Source organism: Octopus bimaculoides, chromosome 20, assembly GCF_046866305.1.
Source record: "Octopus bimaculoides isolate indiv1 chromosome 20, ASM4686630v1, whole genome shotgun sequence".
Classification (NCBI taxonomy): Eukaryota; Metazoa; Mollusca; class Cephalopoda; order Octopoda; family Octopodidae; genus Octopus; species Octopus bimaculoides.
In genome coordinates, this window is record NC_142947.1 from 16,085,753 (window position 1) to 16,098,589 (window position 12,837).

General features: G+C 36.0%; 2 protein-coding genes across 4 annotated transcripts in view; one reads left to right on the top strand and one right to left on the bottom strand.

Annotated features, from left to right (window-relative positions):
• Positions 1-12,837, bottom strand: part of LOC128250265 (uncharacterized) — a 99,477-nt gene that overhangs the window by 52,876 nt on the left and 33,764 nt on the right. The window lies entirely within an intron of this gene.
• The window catches only part of LOC149131603 (uncharacterized), an 11,374-nt gene continuing 2,511 nt past the window's right edge, over positions 3,975-12,837 (top strand). Inside the window, exons 1-4 of the mRNA XM_089337835.1 lie at positions 3,975-4,115; positions 6,612-6,683; positions 7,775-8,095; positions 11,590-11,917. Of these exons, the coding sequence (XP_089193961.1) occupies positions 4,025-4,115; positions 6,612-6,683; positions 7,775-8,095; positions 11,590-11,917 (812 nt within the window). The 5' untranslated portion in view covers positions 3,975-4,024. The remainder of the gene's footprint in view (positions 4,116-6,611; positions 6,684-7,774; positions 8,096-11,589; positions 11,918-12,837) is intronic.

Below are 12,837 nucleotides of genomic sequence, written 5' to 3' on the forward strand. Positions count from 1 at the left end.
TTTTTGATTTAGAACAAATTTAGTGTTCAACCCATCTTTCTCAGAATTTCAACTTTTCTACTTGAGAGTTTTATTCTGTCGCTAGAGAGAAAAGTTTGTGTGGCTCCCTTTTGATTGTCATACAGTGCTCTAAGTTTGTGAGAGTTATCATCCAGTTCCAGTTCTTGGGCTTTTTTACCCTCCAAGAAATTTTCATCTCATACAATTTTTTCTGTGTAGTTTTCTTAGAGGAAATGTATAGGGATCTGAGGGTTGGTGAGTTTTTGTCCGAGATCCGTATCTTGTGTCTCTTGTGCAAAGTTTGTAGGAGAAGTTTAATTTGAGAATCGTTTTCGTCGAACCAAACTTGGTGCTTGCGTTTCACGAATCCTAGAATTATTCACTAGATGATTTGAGTCTGTCACGAATATTGTGCCACAGCACTTCATGGTTGTTACACTCCTCTATTTCTGCAAGCTTTGAGTTTAAATGCATTTCAAAATGTCGTGTCGTTTCTGGATTTTTTAAAGAAGGGTCATTTATTCTCGGATGTATACTACGTCTCAGTATCCTCTTTGTATATGCTTGCTGCGAACTATTTCGTGATCCGTTTCAGCAGGCAGACAAATACGAAAACATTTGGAAGTATTCCCGATCTAGTCACTGGCTCATGGTAGAATATGTTATAACAAAGAACAACATATATATTCAATATATTCATGTATATACTTTTATACACACACACACACACACACACACACACACACACACACACACACACACACACACACACACACACACACACACACACACACACACACACACACATTTATATATATATATATATATATATATATATATATATATATATATATATATATATATATATATATATATGTATATATATATATGTATATAACCCGAGAGAGTTAGGGGTTGAGGATCCAACCCACTAAGGGATAATATCTATCCAATATACTGCTGAGAGGGTACCCAATTATTCTTACACTAGTGTTATACCAGATGCAATAAGTGAGTGCGGGTAAAAGGGGGTTACTTTACCCTAAATTTCTATAGCAATATGAAAATGGAGGAGAATATGAGGTACTCATCAACTTGCAGACACTGTATTCCGTTGATTAATCTGTTTATTTTATAAATAAATTGACAAAAAACACAATATACAGACACTTATGACATACCATGTCATATCAACAATTAAGATTTCAAATTTAAAGGACATTTAGTAATTGGAGAGGGACAAGTTCTTACAGCTGTTTCGGCTTAGCATTGGCATGCCCCATTCTATCATTATAGCTCCCGTACGCTGGAGTAAGTAGTAGATAAAAATGATGTAATGGTGGTACATGCATGATTCGCTAGGCCTCTTCAGATATTTACAAAATTCAATATGAATTTTGCCAAATTTTAATACAAATATATAATAAGAATAAAAATAAAAAATAAAAATATTAAAATTAAAGGCACATAAAAAGTAAATTTCTATACAAAATGGCCAGAAATATGTAAAAGAGAAACCGACCTACAAGGTAACAGTCGAATTTCAACACGAACTTCTTGCTCGGTATGGTGTGCCCGATAGCATAATCTCCGATAACTACACAATTCACGGCGAATGAATTTAAGAATTTTTGCAAGAGGTACTCAGTTGAACAAGTCACTAACCCTCAGTATCTCCCAAGACCGAACGGACAAGCTGCACGCTTTGTGGACACGTTCAAAAGGGCACTGAAGAGATCCAGAAATGAGTAAGTGCATGACACAATTCGCATTGACACAATTCCTGAGAGTTTACCGTGTAATACCAAGGCCTAATACCTTTTTCAGGCGAGTCGCCTACTAAACTGATGTTCGCAAGAAAAACTAGGTCAGTTTCGCACAAGTTATTACCTGGAAGAAAATTAAAACTAGGAGAAACACTGAAAATACGACCAAATATTTTAAATCTGGTGATAAGGTGTTTTTACGAGTGTACAGAAATGGAAAAGAAGATTGGGAAAACGGCAAAATAATAAAACGAGTCAGCAAAATGACAAACATTTAGTTCTTTTTCATATATTGAAAGGTATTTAGGAAATATATTAGCTAGGACAAAAAGAAGCAATAAAACTCTGCACTGTAAATGCCTTGATAATTCTTTTCTTAAGATGAGAAGTGCTTTGACGATCGAGATTTTCTGGAGTGTATACCTTCATCTCTTCTGACTAGAAACAATATATAATCTCCCATTATAGCAGTATCCCATCGTCCTTGGTATTTTCCTTCCATAGTTGCGATGTCCTGATGAAATCTCTCACCATGCTCCTCACTGACATCACCTAAGTTTTCGGTGGAAAAATCTAGGTGAGAGTGCAAAAAATGAACCTTTAAGGACATACAACCCATTTTCTTGACGTTTTTAATAAGCTTTGCTACCAGCTGTTTGTAATTAGGAGCCTTGTGATTTCCTAGGAATCCACGAACTACATCACGAAATGCACACCAAGCTTCTTTTTCAACTTTTGTCATCGCTCTTTCCGGTTTTTTCGACTTTAACATTGCATTTACTTGGGGCCCAACAGATATGCCACTCTTGATCTTAGCCTCAGATAGCTTTGGAGACATAAGACAAATTTCTTGAAAAGCTTCTCCTCTAAAATTTAAGGCCTTCACAAACTGTTTTACCAATCCGAATTTGTTTTGAAGTAGAGGTAATAAGATTTTTTTGGAATCTACTAGAGGCTGTTTGAGAACGTTTAACATTCCTGGCTGCAGTTCCACTCATGGGGGCCAACGTACTCTCTTGTAATAATTATCATCAGCTCTGCTGTCCCATAAGCAAAGGAAACATGAATATTTTGTGTATCCCCCTTGCAAGCTAAGCAAGAAGGCAAGCATCTTGAAATCAGCACAAACATCCCACTTGAACTCAGCGTAATTTATTTTGTCGAAAAGTTCTTTGACATTATCGTAATTTTCTTTCTTCTGTATGGAGCGTGCAAGAAACAAAGAAGGGTATTTATTTCCATTGTGGAGCAACACTGCTTTGAGACTTCGTGTTGAGTTTCCTGCATTTCTTGGCTGCTGCTACTGGTTGACTCTTCAGATGAAATATTTTCTGGTGGTAGTGGTACTCGTAAACTGTCATCATGTGGGACAGGGGCTCTAGATGATGGTATGTCTGGATACTGAAGAGCTTGTCTTCCTTTCACTTTTCTGTACTTTGTCACATCCATCATACAAAAGTAACAGTCATCGTGATGGTTCTTTGGCTCTCTCCATATCCTTGGAATGGAAGAAGGCATTGACCTTCCTGTACCTCTTAACCACCCTTCTAGAGTAGATCGACAGCTTCCACATATCACATGTGGGGCCCATGGTTTGTCCTGGTCACCCATGGGCATTCCGAAATAGAGTCTGTACGTTATCCACAATTTGGTACCGTACACGATCTTATATAATACCTGTTTTTTTTTTTTAGTATAATAACGACACACATAGCAAAATGTATCTGGAGAATTTTTACATACTCTTAGTAGCCATCCTGAAAGTAGCAGAACTTAGACATACATTTAGTAGCGGAACATTATAACAATACCGAATATACAATAACATTGAAAGTCGACATATTTTTTTAACTGTTGATGATACAAAAAAAATAATTTCATTTTTGGAATCAGCAGAAAAAATGGATTGATAAACAATTAAAAAAATACAAGAAACAAATTTTTTTTTTGATAATTGTTACGTTATGTTATCTTTTCTTTCACCATTGTTATATAACTGCGATTATATATTTCTCTGATTTATATGTTTATCTCCTTTGTTTTTTATTTAAATTCTATTAATGGCACCAGCTGACGGTATTGAAGTTTGGGTGACTTTGTAACATGATGGTATGTGGTATTTAATATTTTGACTTCATGCTGCAACAAACCGACGCTGTGCATATACAGTACGTCATAAAGGACAGCATGCGTGAAAACCATTAATAATTATCCAAGGTATCGAGAATGATTTACCTTCTGGTGATGTAAGTTATATTATGTGTTGGAAAGCAAACCCCACATACGAAGCTGTAGCAGCCTGCTCATGTAAAGCTTATAAACGAACTTCAAAAAGGAAGATGCATAAAGGTTAGTGTTATCCGGCTTGCAGTTATTTAGCTACATTACTATCAATTTTCAACAGATTTATTTTTATTGCGTATTTCTACAGCACTGTCGAGTAAGCGTCCCAGGGTATTTTCTGTATGTTGATTAAATTGGAGTTTGGCTTATGTTTTTGATATTTCTCTTTAAATCACTCCTAAGTCATCTTATTATAGTGATTGTTTCTGTTTTAATCTCTTACATTCTAGGTGTCACTTATTTGATTTCTGTATATTTAGAACACTTTTCTATTTCGTTTAGAAATGAATTATCACTTGTTGGGACTAGTATTTTTCGTAAAAAAGGAATTTCCTTCCTGGTAGCCTTTGAATGTATCAGTGTCGATTAGCGTTGACCTCCAGGGCTATGTGAACTGACACATCCCAGACTGTTGGTTTTTTTCATTTGCAGAGGCCGTTTTCTGATGAAAGTTTACACTACCTCATTTTTGTATTATATACAGGCAATAAGGCGGTGAGCTAAGAAAATTGTTAGCACGCTGGGCGAAATTGCTTTGCGGTATTTCGCACGTCGCTACATTCTGAGTTCAAATTCCACCGAGGTCAATTTTGTCATTTATCGTTTCGGTATCGATAAATTAAGTACCAGTGAAACACTGCAGTTGATGTAGTCGACTTGTCCCCTCCCTCCCACCTTTAGTAGTAAAGATCATATAAAATCAATAAGACAGCGAGCTGGCACAATCGTTAGCACGCCGGTCAAGAAGCGCTTTGCAGTGTTTTGTCCTTTTACGTTCTGAGTTAAAATTCCACCTAGGTCGACTTTACCTACTATCCTTTCGGGGTCGATGAAATAAGTACCATTTAAGATGTAATCGACTAGCCACTCCCACACCAAAATTTCAGGCCTCGTGCCTAATATAGAAAGGATTATATAAAGTTAATATAATTTATTAGTTTCTTTTGCATATTCTTAGTTTATGTATGTGTATGCAAATATAGTATTGATATATCCCATTTATGTTCATTAGAAATTAAATAAATAAAGAATTTTGACATGTACGAATATTCATTTGCCCCACTGTATTTACTATATATATTGCAGTTCCAGTGTTGGGTCTCAAATCCTGATTATCTCACCCTCCACACTTCAAAGGAACTCTCAGTTAAAAGAGATTAATAAAATATCAGGCATTTTTATTGAATATTTTTTTGCTTGCTGCAACAGCTGACTCGTTGTTAACTATATGATGTGTCTGTGTGATAACATTAATTACATATACGTATTAATCATTTGAAAACACTACAGGGATCACTAATAAATGTCAATTGAGAAACGGTTGTTATTATTATTAAATTTGCTTATTGATTACTTTGTAGCGATCTCTCTTTGTTACGTAGTGATCTCTCTTTGTTACGTAGCGATCTCTCTTTGTTTCGACTTTCATGAATTTGACAAGTGTGAGTGATTGAAGAGTCTTCCCTGCATCATTTTATGTATGGTGCATACCAAAACGAAAGACTAAATCAACATGGATCATCAACAGCTTATATCTATCTGTAACGAAGAAACATTACTCATAAATGATTCATTCTTAATTGTTGAAAGTGATTAACGTGGATGAGAAACAATTAATCACTATTAACTATAATAGTATTGTAAAACTGACAGGTGATTATTGTCTTTATTATAGTTTTATGTGCATATTATACACACATAAATACATAAATACATACATACATGCATGGTGGTTGTCTACTCCTTAAACAGAGTTTGACCACCTCCTGCACCTACACCTTAGCCCTTTCTGGCTTTTTAAACCAGACAGTGTTTTGAAAAAACACCCACACAAATTGCACCTCTGATTTGCACTACCAATACCTGCAAGTAAGTTCTGCTCATTGTGGATCCTAACATGTCTTTTAAGACCCCCATTGGATTTGCAAACCCTCTGGCACACACCACATTCAAACGTGTGCACAGACATATAATCAGAATAGCATACATACATACGTACATACATACTTAGACACACACACACACACACACACACACACACACACACACACACACACACACACACAAACACACACACACACACACACACACATTATCCGAAATGTACAATATTATACATCCATCACAACCGATCTTACCGTTCAGTTTCCTGCTAGGCTTTCCGCAGAGTGTTAGGTAATAATCCGATTATGCACCCCTGCGCACATCAGAGGTAGCCGATATGAAATGAATTATGTTGAGAGCTCCCTATTGGAGGAGCATGCACACATCCGTTTTGTAGTTGTGGTGAAAAAGATGATGGGTTGAGTTATGAGCTATGTCCCTTATTACCAAAACTTCACCCTCGATTATTCACGCTTAAATATTTTCCAACTTTCTCTCAAGTTTTACTCTTTTACTGTTTAACCATCATTTTTACCTGAATCATACATGTCTTTGGTCATATTTCAGTTACAGGAAGCCGAATTTTAATTTCAACGATATCTTTTGGTCATATTTCAGTTACAAGAAGCCGCATTTTTATGTCAACGATGTTGTCAGCTATAATTTCACTGTTAATGGATCACAGGGAGTGTAAGTTAAGATTAAAGAAAATATTTTCTTTTCGGCTCAAACACACAATCTTCCTCACTTCGTTATTTGCCATGCTTTCCGTATTTCTATGCCACCCAGACAAGTGCTTAGACACGCGCGCGCGCAAACACACACAGAGGCACCTATACATGCATGCATATAGATGTACAACACTGACTTTCCTGACATTAATGGTCTGCAAACGTCTCATAACATGCACTTATTTACCCTAAACTAGAGGTACCTGTAAGAGGGTCGGCTGAAAATTTATAGGCTGATAAAGATACTCTGACGGAAAATAACCAAATGAAGTTCGTTTTTCAACGTATTCCTCCTTGCAGTCCACACTGTTTCATTTGGTGTTGCAGTGTTTGGATTCCATTCGTGAAGAAGCTTTCATCCAACAGCAGATATGACGTCGTCCAGACTGCGATACTGGTACCCAGCCTAGTCATTCTTCATGGTGTGGAACCAATGGCTATTCTGCTGGGGTCAAACTAGGAGAATCGTGAGGGAGATCAACCAGTTCAAAGCCACAGTCACTCAAAATCGCCATTAAAAGCAAGGATTTGAGAACTGTTCATGGGATTTTGGTCTTGTTAACCTTTCTTAACTACATCAGCATTTTGAAATAAAACTCTCCATTTCTGATGTGGCCATTTTGAAGATAGGTCAAGAAACGCAATGTAATTTCTATCTCGAAAATCTGAGGCTGTCACCTTCCCTGCAGATTAAAAGACTTTGGTCTTCCTTGCTGCAGGTGTGGAGACCCGATGTGTGGTATACTGTATTCCTATTCAGAGAACGTTGATTTGATGAATGGAGTTAGCTAATGTACAACACATACTTCTGATCACTTTAAAAAATTATTTTGCAGGGTGTTCAGCAAAAAATTGCAGAACCTTCTTTTTCGTCCTACGAGAGCCTACCACCATTCATTCATTCATTCATTCATTCATTCATTCATTCATTTTCTTCAATGCCATGACTCTCCATATTGTTATCTCCTTCTGCGCTATTGTTTTATAACTGCTATTCTATAATTCTCTCATTTACTCTCATTTACTTGTTACCCTTGTTTTTACTTATAGCTATTGATATTATAGAAATAACACCAGCTGAGGGTATTGAACCTGAAAAGACAATTAATATATCAATAACATGCTTGCTTGTATTAAAGAATCTTATTGACTTCAAGCTCCAACGAAACGGAACTACAGTCGTACATATACAATATTCCCTTGACCATGCGAAATACAGAAAATTAAATACTAGCAAAGGTTTCGACTGTGATTTACCTGTTGCTAATATAGGTTATATTACCTGTTGGAAACAAAAACCCACTTGCAATGATGTAGCAGCTTACTCATGTGAAACATTAAGCGCAGTTTCAGAAACGAAGTTCATTAAAGGTTGGTGTTACACGGCTTTTGCACTTATTCAGTCCAAGAAATATTCATTTTCAGTAGCTGTATTTATTTTGTGAATTTCTGCAGATTTTGACACGTGCAATCTTTTGCACATTCCAAAGTCCTATGGTTTTCTATTTTATATTGCAATGAAAATACACTGAGTACAATATCTAGTTGTTCTATTCTCTGTAGAATGAATTAGAAGTTAGGATTATTGATGTAGAAGGACAAAAAATTTCAATTATTCACTATTAAACAACTGTATGTTAAAAACAATTCATTATGTGAATGACTAAATTAGGTTAATTTTTTATAATTTTCCAGTCACGGTTAGATTATGTTTTGAGGATAAGATTTAGGGATAATATTAAAGCATATCTTCGGTAGTCTCCATATAGCTGCTAAATATAAGATTCTCTCCCTGTTACTTTTCATTTTTGATGAATTAAAATTAACTAAATTTCTGAGATCTACCCACCTGTTTCTGACCAGAGTCAATAATTTACAAAAAGATTGTAGTAATCAATAAAGGTATAACTTTAAAAATAATATTTCTTGGGTTATAGCAAGCAGTTGACTATTAACTTTTCATCCAGCTATATATCTGCTCATCATTCCATGATTATCAGATTTAGCCTAAGATTCACAAATCAAGTCTAATAAAACCGAAACAGTTTTGGCGATTTTCCAGTAAAACTAAAGACCATACTCATGCTTTACTACAGTCTCTATTTAATATTGGGTTGTCTTTCTTTTTTTGTTTTATGTAGCAATGACTGAAATTAATCATTAATCCTAACAAGAAAGTGTATTATCTTTAATTATGATTAATTGTCTTGAATTTCCATAAGAAGTTTGCTATCACCCATTACTACTAAGTTTTCTTAAGCGTCCCTGTGTCTTTTCTGTACGGTGTGTAAATTGGAATTTGGCTTATGTTTTTGAAGTATCTTTTAAAATCATTCCCAAGAGATCTATTATTATAGGGATCATTTACCTTGAGTGAAGAAAAGTGTGAATTTTTCTTACCGGAAATGAGATATTTAGGACAAGTCATTGACAGAAACAACTTGACCTTTCGAGGGCAATAAAAAATATGCCTCCTCCTACTAATATAGCGATCTTACAGGCATTTTCACGACATGCAAATTACCAAATTATATCCCAAATATGCATAAGATTAGGGCTCCACTGAATAATTTGCTGAAAAAAGATATGAAATGGAATTGGTCAGAAAATTGTCAAAAGGCATTTGGGAAAATTTTTTAAAATATTAATATTTGATTTGTCTCTAGCTCACTTCGATCCTGCAGCGGAGATTGCTGTATAGAGAAGTAATGTTACATAAATATATCGAATGTAACATGAAGGCGGTGGTCCATGCTCACGTTCCCTCATATCAGTAGAGTAAAATTAGAGTCAAATCGAAGAAAAAGCTCTACTGATCATTTTTACTGTGAAAAGATTTCAAAGATTTTTGCACGGTAGAAGTTTTCGGCTACAGACTGATCACCGATTGTTATTATCGATATTTGGGTCGAAAAAAGGAATTTGTACCTATACTGCTAATAGATTCCAACGCTAGACTACGATACTGTTAAACTATGATTTCAAGATGTAGTGCATACCATCCAAGAAATTAGGCCATGCAAATTGTCTATGAAGTCTGATTTTAAAAAGCGTGGAACCATTGGAAGAAACTGTGATCGGCGCTTTGCGAGAGGAAAATGAAATTAAAAATGTTTTTGGTGACGGTATTTGTGAATCGCCAGTTATATTACCAGACATAAATTCAAAATCGGAGAATGCTAAATTCATTATAAAAATGGAAGAAACAGTAAAGGCTAAAAACAAAATAGAAATATGCGCAACACAATGAACCATTTCTCACTGTGTGACAAAAGGTTGATGCATGCGCAAAAAGTCGTAGTGCCATCTGCACTACAAAAGCTTTCAGTAAAGCAAATTCATATTGGGCACCCAAGGGTTTCGAGAATGAAACCGCTAATGAGAAATTACGTTTCTAACAAAGGCGGCGAGCTGGTAGAAACGTTAGCACGCCGGGCGAAATGCCTAGCGGTATTTCGTCTGCCTTTACGTTCTGAGTTCAAATTCCACCGAGGTCGACTTTGCCTTTCATCCTTTCGGGGGCGATAAATTAAGTACCAGTTACGCACTGGGGTCGATGTAATCGACTTAATCTCTTTGTATGTCCTTGTTTGTCACCTCTATGTTTAGCCCCTTATGAGTAATAAAAAGAGTGAGAAATTACATATATTGGCCTCGAATGGACCGTGATATTGAAGATTCGGTGAAATCCTGCAATCCTGCAGAAGTTTTACCCTTGCAGCCAAGTCACCACCGGTAAAATTCCAACCTTGGTCTAAAACCGACAGTCTATAGACCAGGCTTTGTGTAGATTTTGCTGGATCAATAAATGGCGCATATTCCCTGATTCTTGTAGATAGTTATTCTAAGTGGATGGAAATATGTAGATGAAGGAAACCAACCTCTACAGTAACACCAGAATTTATTCATGAACTCTTTGCAAGATATGGTGTCCTGGACACCATAGAATTCAAAACAGTACGCAGTTTACGGCGAATGAGATTTTTGCAAAGAAAAAAAAGATGCAACTGTTCACATCTGTACTCCGCCATATCACCCAAGATCAAACGAGCAAGTAGAACGGTTCGTGGATGCATTTAAAAGAGCATTAAAGAAAGCAAGAAACGTGCTAGTCGATAAAGCAGCAACGGCAGAACTCTTCAGTGTTTAGAGGATAACACCGAACCCAAACACTTGTTCAGGTAAGTCGCTTGCGGAACTAATGTTTGCTCGAAAAATAAAAACCAATTTTTCACTAGATGTTACCAGTAAGAAAAACAAATAGAGAAAACACCAAAAATACGAGAAAGTATTTTAATATCGGTGACAAGGTGTTTTTCAAAATATATTAAAATGCAGAGACGTTTGGGAAGACGGAGTAGCAACAAAACGAGTAGGTAAGATGATATATTTGACAAGAGGCGAAAAATGAGAACACAAAAGACATTTAAACCAGACAGATATGCGAGAAAGCAGAGACGCCCATCAATGTGCTCTACGACAAACACTTGATGTCCCACAAGAATTCCAATTTAAGAGGAGCAGCACAAGAAAGAGGAAATAAGCAGAACTTTTGGAAGTGTTTGTGTGTCCGGGTGTGTGTATGTGTGTGTATGTACTTGTGTGTGTGTGTATCTCTCTGAGTTTGTGTGTATGTCTGTAAGTGTGTGCGCATGAGATGTGTGTTTGTCCAAGCGCGTGTGTGTATGTATATGCAAGAAACAGTTGTTTACAGGGTCCAGCATGAAGAACAATTCGTATGGTGTTAACCATTTTAGTTTAGTATGAAGATTGTAGTTTATATAAGTGAAACCACCCAATAGTCTTAGTAATATACAAAACTTATTGTTCTAACATTTTGCTATATTAGATTGTTTTCTTTGCAGCAAAATCTAACTTAGAGAGTCTGAAATTCGTCAAGGGAGTTAAGGTGGAAGGCAGACTAGTAAGAACATTTAGATGTAAGGCAAATATTGGAGCACCTTTTAAATCGCATGTATCCTTTGTGTGGATTGTAACAAAACATGGTAAAACATATAATGTCACAAAAAACGAGACAATACCACTTGCTTCGAGCTGTTATTCTCGGGTGTCATCCGATTATACTTTCACTCCACTAACCAAAGACGTATCTGACACAAGTATCACATGTAAAACAAATTTTGGTTCACTTACCAAACGAATCTCCGCTAAGAAAGCAGTTCGTAAGAAAAGGTAAATCAATTTTCTATTTCTTACCCTGATTAGTGTTTCCCCTTTTCTTGTAACAACGGTTACTTAGCCTCAGCTCAACCGCTCTCTAAGAGGCCGATGATCGAAGGTATTCCGAGTGTGACAATCACATCCGTTCTTTTCAGGAATAGTACGACTGGGACTATAATATCCAATGTATCCAAATTTCTTTTAAAACAGTTTTTGTGATATGTACGTGATCTGGCTACTATTTCTTGTTAGTTAAAATGCCACATAGAGGTATTCTCGTTTAAATATGCTTACGGTGTCTCTATGCCATTGTATGTATTCATACTTTTTATACATGTGTGTGTGTCTTTGTGCATTCATGCGTACGAATATGCTTTCATGTTTTTATACGTGTGTGTGTTTGCAAACACGCTATCTATATATGGTTATATGTATGTGGTTGCTGTGCATTTGCATACGTGAATATGGATATGTTTCGTTGTTGCAGGGTGCAAATATTTGGGCAAATTCTTTTTTAGATATACGCGTTCATTCATATTTGTATATGTCTGGGAGAATGCATATTTTGTGTACGTTTACATACACGCGTGATTTTGAATACATGCATGCGTATTTCCATGTATGTATATAATCTTTTCATCAAAATACACTTATAACCTTATGTAATATTAATAATATTATTAGGAATAATACTTAGTGCGCTCCGACTCACAGTTGTTCAAAGGGTATCACCAATGTCGAAGAAATAACAGTAGGATATTTGGGTTGTAGATAAATTGCTTACAAAATAGCCGATAGGCATAGTGTGTGTTGTCCACAGTTTCATGCAGCTGGTTACACTGAAGTCAAATTGGTTATCCACACAATCAACATTGACGAGATTAATAAACAGCTTCAAGATACTGAAGACAGAACACATCTCACTCAAAATG